Genomic DNA, 22,430 nt, shown 5'->3' with positions numbered 1-22,430 from the left:
CCGAGACCATAAGGATTTGTGAAATGGAAGGCAGCCTCTCTTCTTTTCCAGAGAGCGAGGAGCCCCTGGACTCCCGTGCAGGGTTCAAGTGTGGAGGGTGAGCCCTTTGCTGAGGCCGGGCACGTGGGCTGGCGGGTGCTCCTTCGCAGCTGCTGACCGCTTCGTGCCCAGATCCTTTGCTGAGGGGAGCAGCTGACAGCCCAATTAAGTGACTCCACCCTAGGGTCTCGGGGCTCCATGGAACTTTTCTGGAGACTTCTGTGGCCAAGGGGGACATTTGTCTGTTAGTCTAACTGCACAGAGGCCAGAGACGCTTTTGCCTTGGAAACACCGGGCGCATTGCCACCTCCTGTGTACGGGAGCTGCGAGGTGTGGTTCCCGAGGATCCTGCCGCGGATGCCCCTGGGGCGCCCGATAGTGGCTGGTGGAGGAAAACCTGGGGTCACCTGGCATCACAGCAAGGGCCTTGGCACATGTGGGCCGGTGGCAGGTGAAGGCCAGAGGGACGTACAGGAGTGCTTTCCGGTCAGTTGGGCAGGAGGTGGTGCAGACACGCAGGATGACAGCTTGACCGGGGGCAGGCGCTGCTCCACCTCGGGGACGTCTGGGCCGCGGGGATGCGTTGCACCTGCTGGGCCCGGGAGACCCTGTCTCCACAGGGCCCGGCTAGCGGGCTTGCACTGGAGCCAGGGGCAAGGATGCCTTCCTTGGAGACCTTTTCCTGTGACCTCATGTTCCCAATTGATGGGTTCTGGCCTGGCTGACAAAGCCCACTTTTCTCTAGATAACAACCTTGGTGTGTGTGTGCGCGTGTTTGTTTGATTGTTCTCCTCCATATTTCAGGCGGACGCACGTCAGCAGCATCCCAGCTTCCAGGTTCCGTCTGGCGGACAGCCCCACGGATGCCAGCAGCACCAGCAGCAGCGCGGTGTTGCGGCGCCACCGGAAAGGCCGTGTGGCCCGTCTGCGACATGAGCCTTCCAAGGCAAGGACCTCCATCCTCTGGGGGCTCTCGTGGGACCCACCTGCCTGCTCCAATGTCACCTGCCTTTTCCTCTGTCTGTGAGGCTCTTCTGGAACTAAGGGACTGATAGGCTGCTTTCTCTTTTCCCCTTCCCCCATTCTTCTTTTGCTGCCTTAGAATTTACTTTTGAGAGCTTTTGTTCTTTCTTTGTATAAAGTAGCAATGTGGATGAAGATAGGACCTAGTGTTAAGCACAGCACAATGCAAATGAGTAAGGGTTTGAAATGCTAATGAAGGTTAAATGAACACGTGTCTTCATCGAACTTAAACAACAGAGAATTCACCTTTGGAGTTTAAGTACTTTTGTCCTTTGTCTCTTCAGCCGCCTATATTTTTAGATATTTGTGTAAGTTTTGAGCACCTGTAGTCATGGAACAAGTTTGGTGCAGATATCGTCCCAGAGCTAGGGTGCAGCATGACTGAAAAACCCAGATGAGGGGCGCCGGGTGGCTCAGTCGGTCAAGGGTCTGACTGCTGATTTCTGCGCATGTCACGATCTATGGTTTGGTGAGATCGAGACCCGCAGCCCCGCAGCCCCGCAGCCCCGCAGCCCCGCACGGGGCTCTGCGCTGACCGCGCCTGGAGCCTGCTTGGGATTCTCTCTCTCTCCCTCTCTCTGCTCCTCCCCCACTTGAAATAAAACAAAGAAGACAATAAATAGATAAAAAGTCAGAGGAGAGGCCTGCACCCCTATGTGTGCACAGTGTAGTGAGGGGAGACCAGCAGCGAATGGGAAGTAAAAGGTGAGATGTGTGTTAGTTATCTATTTCTGTTTGACAGATGATTGACGAGTCCCTAGATGGGCACCTGTGGATAGCCCCAGAGTCCAAGGGTGGCTCTCTGGGCAATTCCCAGTGTGGCAGTGGAGAGAGAGAGACAGATCTGGCAGAGAGCAAGCGGTCACAAGGTGGAAGGAGCTCAGTGAGCCAGGTGCTCAGGGAAAGGGAGACCGGTGGCCTGGTCGTGCTGGGTGGGGCCAGGCAAGGTGGAGGCCGAGGACCACAGTGGTCTGGTCCAGGAGCCCTTGCGCTAAAGCCCGCTCGCCCGAGTTCCAGAGTCTGTGTAGACACAGTAGGGGCAGATTTCTGGAGGACTTGAACTCTGGTTGGGAGCAGAGACGCAGTGCTAGCTGGAAGGAGACACAGGGCAAAAGTTCTGTGGTTTGTGTTTTGTCATTTTGCTGTTTTGCCCTGGCGCGTCTGTGGTCACTCGTGGCTGGCTCGTGTTGTTTCTCCTGTATCTTCATTTGTCATTAGAGAGTGGGGTTTTGCCCCAATAGTCATAAATTGTCGTTAGCGTATCGCTGTATAGTACAGGTGGATACGGGTACGATCTAGATCATAATTTGTAAACGAAGTGTTTCTTCCAAAGAGATAAGGCACTGAGCATAGATGAACGGAAGCTCGATGCAGACAGCACGCTTTGCGGTGCCGACACTCGCGTTCAGGACTCCAAATCTCACGGGCTTACTGAGCACAAGTACTGCCTTCTACACTGAAACTCGGGACTCCTACAACGTGAAGCTGTCACCTGCCCCTAAGCCCGTTTTTATCACGTACCTGCCCAGGGCACCCTCCTGTAACCAGCACAGTGATTCGTGAGAGGTTGTCAATCCAATTCGAGGTCAGGATTTCACATTCACGTCCAGCAGGGCGTTAACAGAGTGGGTTTGTTTGGTGTTATACAAGGTGTTGCGGGAACTTCGGCATCCCCTCGGGTGATACTGTAAAAGTGTAACTTGGTTTCCAACAAGGAGAACAGTTACAGGAAAGTTTAGAATAGGCACCTGTTAGACGTCTTTGTTCTACAAGATGCCATGTTTCAGTAAGTTGTGTATGTTGTCATGGAGTTTTACGTCCCTGAGTGATAATTGGGAGTGTCTCTGGTAAATGTCGAATAGCCTATTACATTCAGATGTGCGGTGGAACAAAGTTCTGCGTCCAGTCGTGGTTGTTTCTAAATCTTCTCTCCATTATATCCATCTCGTTGTTCTCTTTAAAATATGTTTGCTCGTTTCGTCTTGGAAATTGTAGCTTCCAAGTGTGCAGTAAATCTGATTCCTCTTCCTTTCTTTGCATGCCTCTGTCAGCCTAGCGATGTAAGGAAGCATCGGAGAAAGCGAAAGTGTTTCGTAGTGCAACCTAGCTGTGTTTGTCTGTGGTGTGGGGGAGAGTGCCCGTCTCTTCACGGTGAGCACCACAGCTGGGTAAGGACGAGCGGCTGGCGTGTGCGGGGAAGTACAGGAGCCACTGGGAGCTCGAGCGCGGCGTGCGGTTTCCACGGTACCTGCGACGGCCACCGGAGCTCGCCGTTGTCTCTCGTTTGTGTCTTGCTCGCTGCGCTGCGAACTTTGTTCCATGAGACACAGAAGTTTCTAGGAAGAGAAATTACTGAAGCAGAGCCGTAGAGTTTCGATTTCGGGATATAACCACTTTTGACAGCCGTAGCCAGCAGCATTCAGAGAGCTCTTAGGGTTCGTTCGCCACCTGGTGTGTGCAGTGGTTTAGGATCCTGTGACCTGGCCCTCACAGACATCCCCGCGAGCCACAGCTTGTGTGGTTAGCCCATTTCCAGATGTGCAACCAGAGCCTGAGAGCCCGGGTCCTGTGCATGAGGACAAACACTGGCCACGACACCACTCTGCCACATACCCCACCTTTGCTCGGGCGCCCTCCTCCCATTTACAGTGCCCCTCGCCGGGACAGGACACCTCCTGTGTCCAGAGGACAATGACGTGGGTGTGCCCATCCTCAGGGGAAGCGCCGTGCCTCGGGACGGAACCCTCGACCAGACAGTCCGCCTCATAACTGGGATGCCTTGCTCCCTGGACCGGACCCCCATCCCAGACCTTCCCAGCCATGCGCTGACAGGGCCGTGCCTCTGATACAGAGCTGGGCGGCAGCTGGGGGAGCCCCTCCACTGCACAGACGGTGTGTCCGTTCAGTTGAATTCTTGCGTTCAAGTGCCAGTTCGGTCACTGGTTGTTTTGTGACCGGGGTGTATTCATCACCGTCTTTTTTTTCCTGCTTTGCTCTCCTGGTAAGTGAGGACAGCGCAAGGTTCACGGCCCTTGGGGTGTCCACACACTGCCCATCGGTGCACGGTCCTCAGAGATCAGGAGCTCACATCGGCGCCGGGGCACAGAGCACGCCCTGCATTCTGCTGGCTCGTGCTGCCTTTTCCTCTGTAGCAAGACTTTCTCAAGGAACAGAGGGTCGCGTGATGAACACCCAGGCAGGACGGCCTGCTCCCGCAGCTCACTGATGGCTACTTGGAGGGCTCTTTGGAGGTTTTGGGGGATGAAGTCTAGGCGTACGGGCAGTGGGTGTCAGGTCCGTGCAGACAGGGCCAGCACGGGCGTTGCACTTCCCAGCCTGGCGGGAGCCTCCCGTTTTGGTTGAGACTGAAATGGCCCATAGGCACAAGTCTGGCAGGACCCAGTGCTGGGCGGGGGCCTGTGTGTGGACTGCGCTGTGACCCAGGGGAGGGTGTGCTCCCGGAGCCCTCCGTCTCTGCTCACCTCATAGCCTGGTCGCTAGCGTGGCTCCCTGTCCTGTTCCCCTTTGGGTTTGTTTTCTCCATATCCTTGCTTCCACCTGGGTATGAAATCTACTTGTGTTGAGGGAGTCTGACCCTGTTTGCTTTTATGTGGATAATTTGTAGCCTGTTAAGGTAGCCTTTTGTTGTCTGCCGATTGTCAGGAAATCAGGAGAGGAGGCAGGTGTTTTGGAGCTGTTGGTGAAGCTTGTGTCTTCCCTGAGCTCAGCTCCGCTTGGTGCTGACCGCCATGGGTGTCCCGAGCCCCGTGCAGCTTCGGAGGTCCTGGTACAAACCCAGTTGGCTGTGCCTGTCTCGCCAGTCCTACACGTGTGTCTCGTGAGATCCGGCCCTGCCTCACCCCCAGGACCTGTCAAGGGTCATAACGCTGGCGGGTCCGTGGCCCCACGGTCCTTTCCAGGGCCCACAGCCACATAGCCGCAGACCCACCGCCTGTCACAGAAGGAAAAATGGAGTCTGAAGGGGTTCATTTGTCGTGACGGCAGCCACGGGACACTGTGTCTCCACCGTGTCGAGCAGACTGTCTGTAAGCTGCAGATGAGTCCGTCAGTTTGTAACATCACCCGAAACGGCCCCGAGAAGCAGAAGTCAGACCCGAGTGTGGGGTCAGGGGGTTGGGTGCCTTGTCACTTTACACACGTCCCCGTAGGTTCCAGCCTTGCATCGCTACCAGAAGTGACAGTGGGTTAGGCCACAAGCTCGCTCCACTTCCCCCAAACAAAGAGCTTTGGACAATCGTGCACGGGAGGGCTCCGTGCTCACCAGGGTTTGCCCTGAACGGCGTCAGGAAACAAACACCTTCCTTCTCAGCTGGCCGTGGTGTATGGTGACATGGTTTGGGTCTCCGCCTCTACCTTCTGTGGCCGGGCTCCTGGTGGTGCGAGGTCCTGGGGAGGGTACACCCCTCGGTGCTGATGGGCTGGGGGTCTCAGTGGGCCCACTGCCCGGACGCGAATCCACCCTTTCGCCTGGCGTTAGGCCGATCCTAGGAAGTCGTTTTGGACCCTGCACAAAGCACAGCTCATAGCTTTTCAAATGAGTTGCTGGCTGTGATTTCAGGGCTGTGTGCTCCTCTGTCTGGGCGCACGGTGAACTCATGTCACTCTCCTCTCCACCCCACAGTTGCTGCCTTTGGAGGGAGAGTCACAAGATCGTGTGGCAAGGACACGATGTGGACCGTCAGCTCCTTCTTCCCAGAGGTCCCTGAGCTTGGACAGGCTGCAGCAAGGGGCACCGCACAAGGCCAGCCACGAGGACATCAGGGACGCCACAAAGTAAGGGGCACAGGCATCGTAGGAGACATGCCTGTGCGCTGGTTTTCAGCTCTGAGAAACCTTTGATCTCTACATGGGGGAGAAAGGGTCGGAACAGCGATTCCAAAGAGAGGCCAATGAACCGAGCTTACGTGCACGGCGTTCTTGGGATACCTGCCTGGGTGCCCTGGGTGTGGCCAGCAGAGCAAAAGGCAGGTGGGAAAGACCGGAGTCTTGTGATGCTGGTGGCTGTAGGGCAGCCTCGTTTGCTCAGATCCTACGCACCAGCCGTCCTGAGACCTCCCTTTTCCTCCCGGTGGATCCTGGGTGACATGCTCCCTAGGGCTCCTCCCCTGGGCCGCACTGTGCCCTGTGGGGCTGTCAGGAGCCATGCTCTCTTCCCCCCACCCCCACCACGCAGCTCCAGCAGCCCCTCTGTTACTCGCACCACGCCCTGGGGTGGCTCAGGTGTGCATGTCCTCCGTGCTCCCGGGTCACAGCCAGGGAGGGGTGCCGAGCGTTCTCAACCCAAGGGGCTTGGACTCCAGATAATACTTGGGAGGGAGAGAGTGTCAGCTCCCAGGGCGTAGCCCTCCCTAGAAGCTGGGGGATTGTGCTTCTAATCACGTGGGGCGGTGTGTCGTGTGACGAGCACGCGTGGAAGATGCTCTCCTGTGCGTCCCCCAGATCCCCGGGCTCTCGGGATGGCCCCTTGAGCAGCCTCAGCAAAACTAGCAATAGCCGGGACTCACTGAACCACGCCCCCAAGAAGAAGGGCATCACAAAATCCATCCGCTGGTTGCTCACCAGAAGACAAAAGGTCCACCCCAGCCACGCTAGCGACGAGCCTGCATGACCAGGTTGGTGTCCCCTGCGTGTTTCCAGCGTGTGGGTGGTCTTACTGGCCTCATTCCTCTAGATCCGTGGTCTCTCTGCCTGCGGACCCCTCCCCGTGTCGGGAGACCTCACGTGGCTGTGGACACCCCCCACCTCCCATTTCATCACTCTGCTTCCCCACAGCCGCTGAATTGGAGCCACGGAATTGAAAACCCTTCCCAAGGTGCCCTGGGACTCCGCAAATTGGGCGCACAAGCTGAAAAACACCAAAAACTTTAAAAAATAAGCATTGTGTTTCTTGTCACCTTGCTGAGCACTTTTCAGCTGTACCTGTTTTTCAAGCAGTAGCTGTTCGTTTGGTCAATAGACTCTATAGCTGCAAAGCAGTATTATGTCCTCCACGGACATAAAAAGGCCTCCAGGGCCTTTTGCTCCTGGAACCATGCTGGGAAAATTCGGTCCCTTAGATGTTGCCAGTGTGTTTTCTTCCACATCCTTATACTTTCTGTAATGAAAACGTTAAGATTCGTGGTAGTGCCCTCTGGCTCTCACACCCACTGCTCCCAGAAATGTGTATGTCTTGTAAGTCCAGAGGTCACAAAATTGGCCAAAACATTCCCCTGTGTTTCCTACGTTTATTTTGTCATCTTCGGGAGGTATGGTTTAAGTACTTGGTCGTATGAGGACAGCGTTTATTGAGTTGTTTGCCCCAGCATTTGATTCAGTTTCACAGAGTGTGTGTAGGTGACTTTCTCCGGGGCTGAGATGTTCAAATCGCTGACTTGGGTTCTGTGTTACCATAGGTATCACGCAGTGTCTGAGAGTGGATCATACTGTGGTCTCTGTGGACATGCACGGCCAGTCCCAGAAACATACGGTTGACCCTTGAACAGCCAGGGTTTGAAGATCAGGTCCACTCGTATGCAAGTTATGTGTTTCCATCCAGTAGAGTATTGTAAATGTATTTTCTCCTCTTTATGGTTTTCTTAATCACATTTACCTTGTTTTATGAAGGAATACAGCATATACACGTCACTTATAAAATATGTGTTAACCGACTGTTTCTGGTAAGGCTTCTGGGTACAGTGGGCTATGAGGAGTGAAGTTCTCAGGGAGGTGGCGGTGAGGTAGAGCCCCATAAGGCTCCACGAAAGGTGCCTAGTGGTGACAATGTCCGCCTCAGGAGAATGAGTCTCAGAGTTATTACAGAGTTATTACAGAGAAATGTGATAACGATCTGTAAGTGTTTTAAGCGTGTCCATGTGTTTGAACAACTGTTATTTTACCTAGTGAAAGACCTTGGAAATGAACTGGGTATATGTGTTTCCTGTACTGTGTACTTCATTTTAAATCTCTTCACAGTTGACAGAAGCCGTCTTTCACCAGAAGTAACTAGTGAATCATCTGGTGATTTTTCGATGTGTCCTAAAGCAAATGCAATAGTTATTACTTTGCATGAAAGTGAGGTGTCCCGTCACAGTCTCTTAATATGCTGGGGAGTCTTTTCAGGTTTCTCTGATTTTCAACCGAGTCCACAAAGCGGGCTCTGCGATTAGAACTGAGACGTTTGTGTTGAAGTGACAAGGTGCCCAGGCTCGGGGCCAACAGTGTTGTCTGACGGGAGGAAGGTTTTCCAGAACACCCGGAGTGTGCAGCTGAAGCATAGGCTTGGGGCACACAGCGGAGATCCTTGTCCTGCATTACAGGGTGTGGATGTGATGGAGAGAGCTTTCGGCAGCCACCGTGGCCATGGGTGTTTACTGTCGGCAGAGGTGCTGGTTTGGAGGAAGGACCCGGGGATTCGCTGGGTCCTATCGATCGGCCTTAAGGAGGATGCCAACAATCGCGTAGACGGTGGAGTTCACGGCACGTTGATGGCCTTAGATGGGACCTTCGATGTCACCGCCCTGGCGCTTCTGGTGCAGATCCCGACCCAGCACACACAGGTGACACCGGGCCGTCTGCACCCGCCCACTGCTCTCCTGCTGGAGACCCCGCAGCCTGTATTAGAGCAAGGCAGCGCGTAGCTTCACCGCACAGCTAGTCCTCTCTCGCCAAACCCGGTCTGTTTTGCGCGGCACGGAGTCCTCGGTGCTGCCTCCTCCTGCCTGAGCTCTGCCTGTCCCTTCCCCTCACAGGCTCGTGAGACTGGCGTGCATTTAGCTCTTATGTGGAGAGAGAAACACTCTTACTTCGTGTGCCACGTGGAAGTTTCATGGCTTCTGTTTCTGATTTCCCTGTGGAATTCTGTTCGACTCATGGGCTCAGTGGAGAATCAGGACTCTTTCGATCCTTCTACAGAACACTGTACACCTTTGGGAATGCCCTCAGTGTCCCCTCTGCAAACCCCCCTCCACGGCACCCTTGTCTAATTTCCCGGAGAGCATGGACCCCTCTCCCCAAAGGCCCATTCCTGTGGGCTTCCTGGGGGGCTCAGATGATTCGGCGCTCGACCCTTGCTTTGGGCTCAGGTCATGATCTCATAGTTGGTGGCGTCGAGCCCCAAGTCGGGCTCCGTGCCGACAACTTGGAGTCGGCTTGGGATTCTCTCTCTCCATCTCTCTCTGCCCCTCCCCTGCTCATGCTGTCTCTCTGCCTCTCAAAGATAAGTAAATCAAGCCCATTAATGGACTCCACATTAACATCTCTGATTGAAAATACACTATTAGGATTCAATGGGTATTGTTTTGAGTTTGAAGTCTTGGTTTCGACGCAATTGCAATATGTTGTCATCCTTTAGATTGACATTAACTTTTGGGGTGTCGGCTCGTGATTTCAGGCTCGTGCTATCTTGGAATGGGAGTCGAACCACCTTTTGGTCATGGCGACTGACCAAAGGGTTGGTGAAATAAGTTTTCAGCCTAATGATATCTAAATTTGCGTTAACTGTTAAGTATTATATTTGGGGATGCCTGGCTGGCTGAGTCAGAGGACAGCGTGACTCATAATCTCTGGGTTGTGACTTTGAGCCCTGTGCTGGGGGTAGAGATTTCCTAAAAGTAAAATCAAAAAAAAAAAAACAAAAAAAACAAAAGGAACGTAGATTATTATGTTTGTAGGGATCACGTACCAGACTACTCTTCCAAATGCGGAGATAATTTTACCTTACAAGTTAAGCTTAGCTCTTAATTTATTAACAAATGAGCTTTGGGGCACCTGTGTGGCTCAGTTGGTTAAGTGTCTGACTTTGGCTCAGGTCATGATCACACTGCTTGTGAGTCTGAGGCCAGCATGGGGCTGGCTGCTGTCTGCGTGGAGCCTGCTTTGGGTCCCCTGTCACCCTTTCTATCTGCCCCTATCTCACTCACACACAATCGTTCTCTCTCTCTCTCTCTCTCTCTCTCTCCCTCTCTCTCTGAAAATCTAACAAACAGGGGTGCCTGGTAGCTCAATCATTTAAGCATCTGAGTCTTGCTTTCGGCTCAGGTCATGATCTCACACTTCGTGAGTTTGGGCCTCCCATTGGGCTCAGCGGTGACAATGGGGATTCTGCTTGGGATTCTCTCTCTCCCTAGCTCTCTGCCCTTCCACAACTCATACTGTTTGTGTCTCTTTCAAAAATAAATAAATGTACCTGCAAAAACGTAGAAAACACCCAAACCAATGGGCTATTGAGAAACCAATATTTTAACAGAGGTGAGGAGTTTGGTTTCTTTCCTTTTGGTATTTGACTTTTGATAGTCTTGAGAAATATTTTTCACATCATAACACGTTGACGGCAGCCTGGCAGTAGAGCCTGTAAGTTGCGTTTGGGGGCGCCTGGAGGTCTCTCTGCAGTCCAGGGCCCTGTGCTCTGGGGGAAGGTTACAGTCGTTTATTGAACAAGACACGAAGTGTTGATTTCTCCTTATACAACACCAGGACTGATTTACTCCCACACCACTACTTAAGACTGTCTTCATTGCCATAAGAACACTCGAGTGTGACGAGAATAGGACACGTGAAAGGGTGCGGTGGGACTGTCCTAGCGTGTGGCACTGTCCGCAGCTTAAAGACTGTTTTGAAAACAAAAAGGTAGTATCTTGTATAGCAAGAAGGTGATTTCACAAAGACAGTGCGGCAGGTCCAGTCAGCCCAGGACTGTCCTGACTTGTGCCCGGTCAGGGTCCTGGCACAAATATGGCCCTGCCTCCCTTTACCGCCTGGGGCAGCCGTCTGGGCAGGGGGCCCCCAATGGCTGTCAGGAATGGGGGTAAACAGCTGTAAACAAACTTGCAGAGTGAGGTCATTTTAAAGGGCTGGTGACCTTACTATATATTTTTGGTTTTTATTTCACAATGGGTCCTGTAATTTCCCAGGATGATGATAGAAGCTTCAGGAGGGCACCTTCTTAGAGATAGCAATGTGGATCAAGACACTCTTGACTTACCTGCTGGGTCAGCAGAGACTCTCCCTGCAGGCTTCTGGGTCACTTCCTCTCTGTCCTCTATGCAGCCAGAGAAGACGCTGCTGGTCTGTATGTGACGTGCTGCTCTGCCCCAGCCTCTTGGCGGAGGTATGGGAGGCTCTTGGGTTGGAATGTGAACACTGATGGAGAATGGCCGACTTCATATGTAACAAGGCGTTCAGATGCTGTGGCATGCTCAGGCTCAAATGATCTAAGGTTACTCCTCACTTCTGCTTATCAAAGTTTCACAGTGAAAGAGATTTTTTTAACTTTTCTATCTGATGGAATATTAGCGTATTCTCTCAACTACTACAACTAGGCATCGTGGGTGTCCTCAGAGCGTTGGACCAGCCTCAGAGCGACACTCGCAGAGCTACGTATGTGATGGGCAGCCCTGGCCCCTCTTTCCCAAGATGGCAGATGGACACGGCGAAAGTGTTTTCATGGCCTCTACTGCCCCATTGCTATTTGAGAGTGAACTCCCGGGGACTCCCCCGGCTGCTTGCGGGTGGAGAGAACCCCACTCAGAAGTGCCCCGGGAGCCCTCAGTGGTTGCTGCTGTGGTTTAGAATGTGTGTGGCTGTATTTGTGCCCTCATGTGCTATTTTAAGACTAACCGCATGCTGCATTTGCACGCTGCCCCTTGTGTTGCTTGGAGCAGGCATAGTATCTGCACCACAGAGGCTGGATTCAGCCAGTCATGTCTTAATCCTGCCGACGCCTCCTGTTGGTGAGTAGAGGGCACCGTCCATGCAGGCCACAGTCGGACACCCTGTGTCCTGTCTGCGCAATGTCCGTGTGAGCCAGGACAGCCGCAGCAGGCTCACTTAGGGACTTTCAGAAATACACAGACACGCAGACACACATAGACAGACTCACACACACATACACATACGCGCGCGCGCGCGCGCACACACACACACACACACACACACACACGAGCTTCTCTACACCTGCTAAGAGGATTCTGGTGTTTGTGTGCTTACACTTAAAGAGGTTGGTGTGTTCTCAGTTTTTCCGGAGAAAACTGTATTTCCACTCTTTTCGTAAAAAAAGAAGTTTGGCTTCAGTGTCTGCTAATGTCTTTTGTGGTAGGGAGGCAGGCTTGCTGTCGGAGCAGTAGGAGATTTTCCAGGTCTGAGCTGACCTTCCTGGTCGTTCGGGAGCAAGTGGCACTGGCCTTTGCCTGGTCTGCTGGAGCTCCTAGGTCAGCAGGCCCTGGCTGGCTTGTTTTACGCACACCTTCTTGAATGAACCAGGCCCAAGAGGATTCTAGTCCTCACGTGAGTGACGCTGGTGGCCTCTCAGTTGAGAGATTAGCTTTTAAAAGCGGAAGCACATTGCCCTCTGAGGGGCTGAGTTTGAACTTGGAGATTTCGGGTGTGGGCCCCAGAGCCCAGCCCTCTTCTCCCTGCTCTGAGGGCCTCGGGGGGTGGGCTTTGTGCTGCTCTCATTCTGTTTTCCTGTCTCAGCCACAGTGTTTGATTGTTGGGAGCTCCTGGCTGGAGGCCAGGTGGAGCCTATGACACTTGAACTTAGGGTAGTGAGTTTGAGCCCCATTTTAGAATGGAGATTACTTAAAATCCTGAAAAAAAAAAAAGAATAGTTGATTGATTCCTTCATCTTGTTTTTTTTTTTAATTTGGTAACTTTCAGTCTTAAGCCAGTATGAACTCAATCGAATGATTCTCATTGGTCATGCAAAATGCTTCATATTTTCTCTAGATTCTCAAATCTCTTCAGCCAGGAAGGTCTTTGGGGACGGGGGGCACGCGCTAGGCCCCACCTGGGGCCCTGGAAGGTGCTTTTCGGGCTGATGTCTTAAGACTGATTCTTTCCTTTATCTTGCAGTTTACCCACACTGCTTCTACCGATGGTCTTGCAGCACGCAGAGCCCAGCAGTGACTACATTTGAAACTTCAACCAGATCTTTCATCTGTTAATCCTTGTTATATGGACCCTGAGATATTTTCTTACAGTATTTAATTACTGAAAAATTCGTGAATAGGATCGAGAAACTCACTTAGCATGTAATGTTTCGTACATTTCTGTAAATTTGTCACTCCCTATAGATAGTTCCTTACTTTCATGTATATCCGGGCTATAAATATCCTTTGGAATCAATTGATGTTCTTATATCGCAGTTTAGTCTTTCAAGTGTATGTACTATCATGGTTGTATGTATAAATCCTACGACAAATACAGGGCTTTTATAACCTGTGCATGTATTGTAATTATCATTGTTTAATTGTTTGTTAAGAAGCCCTGACAGAGAAAAGGATTTTACCACGTTTGTCAAATCACCGTGACACAGCCTGCATTATCCTTTACGAATGTCCCTTAGCTCTACAACCATGGTTTTGATATAATCAGACTTAATTTGCAGCAATTGTCATTGTATTTTAATGACTCACCTTAACTACACTTTTTCTAGCAAGCAATGCTTTCTTCTGCAGTGTGAACAGATTAAAAATATCTGGTGTTAACTATCAGCTAAAGAAACTTGGAGTGGAAAGCTGATTGAAACACTGTGACAATCTCCCAGGGCCGGTATGCTGTTTCTGAGCCTGGTCCCCGGGGGCCTGGGCAGTTTGCCTGCAGTGACCCGCACAACCTGGGAGCTGAGGCCCCAGAAAGCCTGGGTGGGGCAACCTGGCCACCTCTTCCCCGAAACCCTGCCCACCCCCTTCTCCCCCCCCCCCCCAACCCGAACCTTAGACCCCTGGCAGCAGAACTCTCAGAGGACCAATCAGGGTGCACTGGTCTCCCACCTCGGGCCAGGGCGCTGGGTGCTCAGCACAGAGCAAGATGCAAGATCCTGGAAACAATGTAGTGCAACTCTAATAAAGGCCTTATTGTTCTTACGGAAATCAGCTGTTTAGATTTGTTTGTAAACAAGTTTACGGAGTGGACCTCATTCTCCATTTGTAGATTTTATTTAATTTTTTTATGTTTCTTTATTATTGAAAGACAGAGAGAGAGACAGAGCATGAGCATGGATGCTGCAGAGACAGGAGAAGACACAGAATCCGAAGCAGGCTCCAGGCTCCGAGCTGTCTGTCAGCACGGGGCCCGACGTGGGGCTCGAACTCACAAACTGTGAGATCGTGAGCTGAGCTGAAGTCGAACGCTTAAGTGACTGAGCCACCCAGGCGCCCCATCTCCATGTGTAGATTTTGAGGAGACAGCCATTTCAGGTTATACGAGTAGCCAACGTAACTTATAATTTTGAGGTGGCATATAAAAAAGCCACCCAGGAATGTGCTCAGATCATGGTGCCTTATTTCTTATGCAGCTGGTACAGAGATAGAAACGACATGTCTCTTTACATGTCGTTTCTGCTTTTCATTGGACGTTTGACAGTTTCCCTGTGTTTTTCTATTAATCTTTTGTGAACTTCCTGATTGTATGCCAGAGTAGGTACCGTCTACTTTGAACTATTTTTCTCACGGTATTATTTATTGCTGGCTTTCAAGGCAGTAGTGGAGCGTTTCCCACTGCCAATAAAGACTAGTGAGAACAAGCTGCCATTGACTTGAGAAGTGGCTGCCGTGGTTTTCTCTGGTGCTCGGGGCCATGAAGGCACTTCTGCCACGTGGAAGTAGTAGTGTGGAAACCAGCTGATGGAATACCACAGCTGGGAGTGGAAGTTCAGGACAGGGGTGTCCTCCACAGGAGGGCCAAGTGCCCAGACCCTAGGGTAGCGGCCCCGGAATCAGTGCAGCCGGGGGCCCAGGCAATAGGCCAACGGGGCAGGGCGACTCTTCCACGGTCAGGGCCAGCTGAGGCTGCTCTTCCTCCAGGACCCCAGGAGACTGGAGTGTGTGCGTGTGCGCATGTGTGTACAGGCGCGTGCTTTCCACCCAGTCTCCACTCCTCTTCCATCCTCTGTGTGGGCTTTCCTGTCCTGCTGCTGTCCTCTCAAGGTCCCAAGAAGTGCCCAGGGCCGCATCCTTCCCCATCGTCTCAGCCCCTGGAACCCACTAGGCTGCTTCTCCCGAAGCTCAGACCCAGTGCTGAGTCTCACACCAGCCAGTGTGGCAGGCGGGAGGGTCTGCCCGCACCGGGGGCTGGCAGCCACCACCAGGCCAACTCATGAGGCTCTGGCACAAGATCCCTGTCGCTCGGGCGACTCTGGGACGGTTCCTTCCCTCCCCGCCACGGAGAGCACGTGGCCATCGGGTTGGCGGATGGACACCTTGACCCGTGGTCCGTGTGTGGTGGGCACAGCTGACGATCACTGGGTTTCATCTTCCTGGACTGTCTCTCCTGCCAGGACTGATCGGCTACTCCTCTGAATGCTGCGTTCCCTTTTTGTGGAGTAATCCTTCCCGTCTTTCTTCCGTTAGGGCGTAGTTAGGTTGTTGTCTTCCTGCTCAGAATCTGTGCTGGCTGATTTTTTATTTTTATTTTTTTTCTGCACTTCCTAGTCCTTCGTGTTAAGTGTGAGCTTTGGAACAACGGAGTGCTTCCTTGCTTTTTACATGTAACAATCTGCTCTTCCCCACCAAAGCTGGGCAAGCCTTAGGCATCTGAAAGTTTCTGGAAACAGATCAGTTCACCCCAGGTACATTAAGTTGCAGATGTTTTATTAAAACTTGATTTGGTGGTTCCACTCGTGCCTAAAAAACAAATGTCAGTTGAGAAACAGACCAAGCGCCGAGCAGATGTCGAGAGCTTTCGCCTCTCTGAGAACACTCCTTAGCCATACTTGGTTGTACTCACTCCACACTGAACGTCCGGGGCTTGCAGGCCTTTCCACAGTCCCACCAGGTCCCACCGAAGACCCTTGACTCCCCCGCTGCTAGAAACTCCTACTGGAGGTCACTAAACCCTCATCACTGCTGCCCTTCAGGTCCTGTCTCCAGTGTCACATCGTGTGATCTGAAGGTGATTGTGGCTTCACGTGTTCTTCCTCGCCTATTGCTAGCTGAGCCCTCAGCCCCCCAGAAGGGTGCTCCGTGGTCCGGGGAGTGATCTGTCCCCATGTCCTCTGCAGAGGGGCAGCAGGCACACGCGCAAGTGGGGTTGTTTCCTCCTTCTTGCCGATACGGCTTCGCTTGATGGTGTTTCTCAAGATCTCCGAGCTCTGCTCTCTCTTACCTTCCTGTCGCTTGACTCCTCAGTGGGAACAAGTGGCCCGGATTGTGCTGTTTCTTGTCCTTGTCTTCCTGTTGCACCTTTTCCAGTCCTGCCTCGAGGCCAGCGCTGTGTCTTCAGCCACCATTGCTTGGGCAGAAACTGGTGGGGGGCGGGGAGGCTGCGGCCTGCCAGCCTCGCTGCTTGCTGCCCACTGTCCTGTCCTCCCTCAGTGTATCTTACCTGCCGCCTCTCGTAAGAACATCCGTCCTTGCACCTTCCCTCCTGAGGACCGCAGGGTGGTGTCAAGGTCCTCCGCTTAGCTGCACCTACAAAGACCCCTTTCCCAAATAAAGTCTCATGCACAGGTTCCAGAGATTTGGACATAGATGTGCCTGCAGGGGGCCCACTGCTCACCCCACCTCCTCAGTCCACCTGTTTCTGGAGAAGGCCTGCCTTGCCTGGTCCTGTCCCAGAGCCATCAGGGTGGGGAGGGCGAGCCCCACCCTCCCAAGGGAAGAGGACTCTCGAGTCACAGGAAGGGCCCTGGACTGTCCAGGAAGACAGCAGAAGACAGCGGACAATGGTCAAGAGGACCTCTGGCACGCATCGGGATTACTTCCAGTTGATCTTCTCACTCGAGTGTGCCGAGCCTCTCCTGGCCACGAATGTGTGTGTGTGCCCGGTGGGTGGGGGGGCTCTGCGTTGGTAGAGGACACTTTCAGGGGCTACTGAGACAGAAAGCACTCTGGACAGGTACAAGGACGTGTGGGGAGACAGCGATGCAAGAGGAAACCATCCTGCCCACACGCGAGAGGAAGCAGCATCAGGCCTGGACGCCAGGATGCCAGCCAGGCTGGGCTGTGGTGAGGGCCAGGTGCAGGTTGGCCTGTGTCCCACTGTGCCGCCTCCAAGGCCTCCGTCCGCTGTGAGCCATGGGCATGGTGGCCGCCCACAGGGTTTCGGGGACACGTACCGGGACACATCCAGCAGTTAGAGGGTACGTCGGCCTCTCCTGCGCAAGCGGCGGCCACCGTCCCACTGGCTTGGAGTGTCTTCGGTGCATCCGGCCAGCCATCCTCAGAGGAGGCCAACAGAACCTTTCTCCCCTGGCGCTGGGGGGCGGCCCACAGCTTACACTCCAGGCCTCAGTGCCATGGCTCTGGTTTTCAGGCCACGATGCTCTAAGAAAATTAAGTAAAAGCTATTTTTAAACTTATAATGAGAATAAAATAGTGGAAATTGCTTTACAAATTCTTAACTAGGGGTGCCGGTGTGGCTCAGTTGGTTGAGCGTCTGCCTCTCGATCTCTTCTCAGGTCATAGTCTCACGGTTTGTGGGGTTTGAGCATGGCATCGGTCTCTACGCTGACAGCACGGACCCTGCTTGGCATTCTCTCTCTCCCCTCTCCCGTTCACGCAAGTGCTTGCTCTCAAAATGAACGTAAAAAATATAAAATTAACAAAATATTTAACTTGTAACTAAAGCAGTGACTGAGGGATTGTCACATTGCACAAATAGAGGGTTGAGGGTGTCTTCGTCTCCAACACCTTATTTTCTTTTCCATTTACGTTACCTTTTAAATTTTGTAAAAATTGTATTCATTTTGAGAGGGACAGAGAGAGAGAGAGAGAGAGAGAGAGAGGAGGAGGGGCAGAGGAGAGGGAGAGACAATCCCAAGCAGGTTCCTCACTGTCAGCACAAACCCGACATGGGACACAACTCTCACCAACAAAAAGATCATGATGTGAGCTGAAATCAAGAGTCAGATGCTAAACAGACTGAGCCACGCAGGTGCCCCTAATTTCGATTTACTTTTTAAAGATTTTAAATAACGTCTGCACAGACCCGTGACCCTCCTACAAGAGTTGTATACTCCCCCGAGTGGCAGCTGAGTGACCCTGGTTTTTTGTTTTCCTTTTTCAAATGTTTTAATGTTTGTTTATTTTTGAGAGGGAGAGAGAGACACACACACAGAATGCTACTGGGGGAGGGGCAGAGATACAGGGAGACACAGAATCCAAAACAGGCTCCATGCTCCGGGCTGTCAGTATAGAGCTTGACGCAGGGCTTGAACTCATCAATGATAAGATGATGACCTGAACCGAAGTTGGACACTCAACTAGCTGAGCCACCCAGCGGCCCCTGTTTTTAACGTTTTGCCCAAAGTGCCACCACACTCATTATTTCAAGAGAAACTGTGGTTGCCCCCACCTTGGTTTTTACTCCCCTCCCTACCCCATGTGATACTATTCTAACCGTTCCTCCCCTTGCTTCCCTACAAACTCATTGGTGGCCAGTGTGAGCCCTGGCAAATCCATTTCAGATTTACCCGGTGGCATCTAGGTAATAAAGCGATATGTATTGCTCAGCCACGTGGATTGCAAGGAGGACAACACAAAGGGCTCACGGTGCCACCGTATGTCCCAGCATTTACACGTGAACTCACCCACCGTCTGGGAATTCGACGCCCTGGGTTAGGTCAGGGTATGCATCAATGATTAAGTGACCATGTGGTTTGATACTGGTGGAAGATGGGTGATGCGTTCATGAGGGTTTACTGTACATCTTCCTTTGGCATTTGTGCAGAAGTTTCTAGAATAGAAAACATTAGTGGTTGTTTAGGGATCCCCTCCATGCGATAGATGGTCTCAGCCTGGAACGACTGCTCCCTGGCCCTCACTTTGGAACGTAAAGTAGCCCGGGTTCGAACTTTGAGCTGCACTGGCAGTGGAGACATGTCTCCTCTCACAAATCAGCATGCAAGTGCTACATCACGATCCCGTCTTGACCCTGCTTTCACATTTTGATTCGTGTGACATCAGGATGTGTCCTACAAGCAGTGACATCGTAGACTTGCTGAGAGGTGGCCTATGATGACATCAAAGTCGCGATGGGAGGTAGGTGCTTCGCTACTACTCCCTTTGAGAGGTGGAGTCTAAGGCCTCCCTTCGAGCCTGGGCCGGGCTCAGTGATGTGCTTGACCAAATGGATGTGTAGATGGGATGCCGGGGACCCTGTGGTTCTTGTGTGTGACAGAGTGGTTCGTGGATGTAAGTGGCATGTGCTTGAGACTGGCTTGTTTCTAGGGAAAGAGGGCACTTTGTTTCTCTGCTCTGTAATGTCTAACCGTGGGGTGCCTGTCGAGGCTGCTGTATCATTTCTGGGAGTTGGTGGGGAGTCGGTGGCTTGACGGATCGGTGTCTTGATCTCTGGGCAGTAAGCATTACTGTTCATTAGAATTGCAGCCGGCTTCTCCCTTTGCTCCCAGAAGCTCCCTGCTTTTCATGCAGACAGCATTCCCTGTGCTGTGATTGTCTCCCAGCTGCAACACGGTCCCTCCAGAGAGGATTACTTGGGTTATTTATTTATTTATTTATTTATTTGTGTTTATTCCTTTTTGAGAGAGGGAGACAGGGTGTGAGCAGGGGAGGAGCAGAGAGACAGGGAGACAGAATCAGAAGCAGGCTCCAGGCTCCCAGTTTACAGCACAGAGCTGGACGAAGGGCTCGAACCCACAAACCTCGAGATCATGACCTGAGTCGAAAGTTGGACGCTTGACCTAGTGGGCCACCCTGGTGGCCCTTTTGTGTGTTGTGTTTGCATGTGTGAGTACATGTTTAACTCACAGTAATAGAATTTATTACTTGTAGCAAAGTCATCATTTACGAGGAACAAACACTGGAGGCCATGAGGAGATGTATGCTGGCAGGTTGCAGCAGTGATTTCCGTTTGCACGAAGAGAGAACTTTATGCAGCTACAAATCTTTGGAAACGTGTCATTTTCTGTATTTTCTCAATGTGTCTGAAAACCGGTTGAGCTATTTGGTTAGTCAAATGCACTTCCTCCTTCCCTCCTTCGGATTTCTTCACAAAGCCGTGTGAAGTGTGGGAGGATGTCCTGGAGTCCTGAAGAGGTCTGCACGCCTGACGGCTTGCCCTGGCATCAGACGTCCTCCTGACGTTTTTACTCTTCATCATGTTACACGCGGATCCCTGCAGATGCCTGGGATTTCCTCAGTGGATCGCTGGGTTTCAGAGAGAGACCTGTGAGCAGCCTCTCACCTTCCGCCAGGAAGAGAGGTCTGTGCCTTATCAAAATGAACGGAATCTTGCCATTTGCAACTAGGTGGATGGAACTGGAGGATATTATGCTAAGTGAAATTAGCTTCTCAGTCAGAGAAGCTGCCAGAGATTGCTGTCTGGGTGGCAGCCGCGTTGCTCCTGACTCCTTCCTGCTGATATATTTCCTTTGCCCTAGAAGGAAGGCAGCCTGCTTTCCACCCGGCCTTTTGTCCACAGGCAAACCTCTTGTGCTCAATGCTTTGCAACGCACTGGGGTACCTGCTTCCTGTTGCCACTGTACGTTTGCCAGGGAAGCCCATGAGGCACTGATTTTCCAAACTGTCCCCCATCCAGGGACTCTGCTTTAAAGGAGTTGACAATGAAAAATCAGAAGGGAGGCTTCCAGACTGCTTCCACCAAAGCTCCACAGGGAGGAACTGGTCAATAAATAACAATGATGATTATGATGATAATCATAATCAAAATAAGAATAACAAGTGAGAAGAAACACACTGGGGACATAAGTTGTTCAGCTCAGATGAAAATGGAATTAAGATGGGACTGCGGACATGACCACTATTTTCCAGGCAAGCTAGGTGTCCTGAGGGTAAGAAGGAAACGTCTGTGGGGTTGGCATGAAAGGAAGCACCGATCACAAGCGCACTGCATCCTGAGCTACGTAGGGCAGGAAGGCTTCTGGCTCTGGCCTTCCACTCACAACCGGTGGGCAGAGGCCCTCGTGATCTATCTCAGCGTTGGCTTCTCTGTGCTGGCTGGCAGCCATGTCTGTGGAATTGGGCTCTGGTCCCCGAGTCTTTGAATGGACTGTCTGCCCTGACCACCTGGGGAAGAACAATGCTCATGCTCCAACACTGGACTTCTCATCATGTGGTTACCTCACAGCGACCTGTGGAACAGGGTCACCGACAGCCCTCCGGCTAACAAGCACACAGGTCTCAGTAAGGGAGGGCAATGTGTCCTTGGGAATCGCCATGGGTTAGCTGCTTGTGAATGCTGGGCACTCTCTGAGTAACAGTTACATGGTTCCTGACTCTGACCTCTGATCTCCAACTCCCCTTGCACACAAGTGAAGATGGCTCCCTCCCAATACCACTTGCCCCATCCCAGAAGACTTTTTGCCTTCTCTTGCCAAGAGAGGTGTCACAGGTGAGCCCATGGAGAACCCACTGTCCATGTTCCCTTGGATCTAGGGCAACGTAGCAGGACTCCACACTTAAAATCAGAGAGACATAGTTCCAGGCTAGGAAACTCAGTCCCTCACTGGAAAACCGGATTAGGAAGAGATCAAGGGAATCAGAAGGGATACAGTTGGGTCCCAACTCTCTGTCCCAGATGATACTAAAATAAATCTGTGAAGGAAGTGACCGGCACAATTGCCCAGGGAAGCTTCATGTCCTATGACTATGGAAAACCTGTGGGTTGTAGAGAAATAGAACCTATTTTAGTTACACCTGGGAGCTTCAATGCAGCAAAAGAAACCCCCAACATCTGACATCAAACAGTGTAGGGGGGGTGGGGCACTTGCCAGCTTTGCAGCTTTTCCTGTCCGTGGGTAAAAGCAGTGGTGATCTGGAGGGCAGAGTCTCCATACGAGCCGATGCCCAAGTGTGTAGGACTGGGTTCTGATTCTGTTTAGTTCTTTTTGAGTCGTTTCTTTGACGATCACCTGCTGGCGCAACGGCTGGGCATGCAGGATCCCTGAAAGTCTCCAAAAGCAGGATGTTGAGGCAGTCTATGGCGGGGGCAAAGAGCACAGTAATAGTCACTGCACCAACAAGAGACTTCAACGCCCAACGGTTTGAGGAGGACAACATGTTTTCGTTGACATCAGAAATTAGTTGTTCGGGGGGTTGAAAACAACCTTCACGTGTGCTCACTGGGAGTTAATCGGCCCTACGTGCAAAGAGAAAGAGTGAAAGCATGTCATTGGCAGCAACGTGGATGCAACGGGAAGGTTGTATGCTGAGCGACATAAGTCAGTCAGAGGAGGATACGTATCATATGTTTTCACTCACATGTGCTTCCTGAGAAGCTTAAGAGAAGACCGAGGGGAAGGGAAGGGGAAAAAATAGTTACAAACAGAGAGGGATGGAGGCAAACCATAAGAGACTCTTAAATACAGAGAACAAATGGAGGGTGGATGGGTGGTGGGGGAGAGGGAAAATGGGTGATGGGCATTGAGGAGGGCTTGTTGGGATGAGCACTGG

At 52.0% G+C, this 22,430-nt stretch overlaps 2 protein-coding genes across 8 annotated transcripts in view; one reads left to right on the top strand and one right to left on the bottom strand.

The window, feature by feature from the left end:
• Positions 1–22,430, bottom strand: part of LOC147575923 (liprin-alpha-1-like) — a 547,540-nt gene that overhangs the window by 200,864 nt on the left and 324,246 nt on the right. The gene's annotated exons all lie outside the window — the stretch shown is intronic.
• Positions 1–22,430, top strand: part of LOC147575926 (liprin-alpha-1-like) — a 360,673-nt gene that overhangs the window by 181,654 nt on the left and 156,589 nt on the right. The window contains exons 20-21 of one of the 7 annotated variants that reach the window (XM_086679729.1): positions 844–985; positions 12,910–13,928. The exons of the other annotated variants lie outside the window; for them this stretch is intronic. Of the exons in view, the coding sequence (XP_086535855.1) occupies positions 844–985; positions 12,910–12,963 (196 nt within the window). The 3' untranslated portion in view covers positions 12,964–13,928. Of the gene's footprint in view, positions 1–843; positions 986–12,909; positions 13,929–22,430 lie in introns of those variants that run through there. 7 annotated transcript variants of the gene reach the window in all.

Source organism: Puma concolor, chromosome D2 (genome assembly GCF_028749965.1).
Source record: "Puma concolor isolate L17-30 chromosome D2, mPumCon1.1.hap2, whole genome shotgun sequence".
NCBI lineage: Eukaryota > Metazoa > Chordata > Mammalia > Carnivora > Felidae > Puma > Puma concolor.
This window is presented reverse-complemented; position numbering and strand designations above follow the sequence as displayed.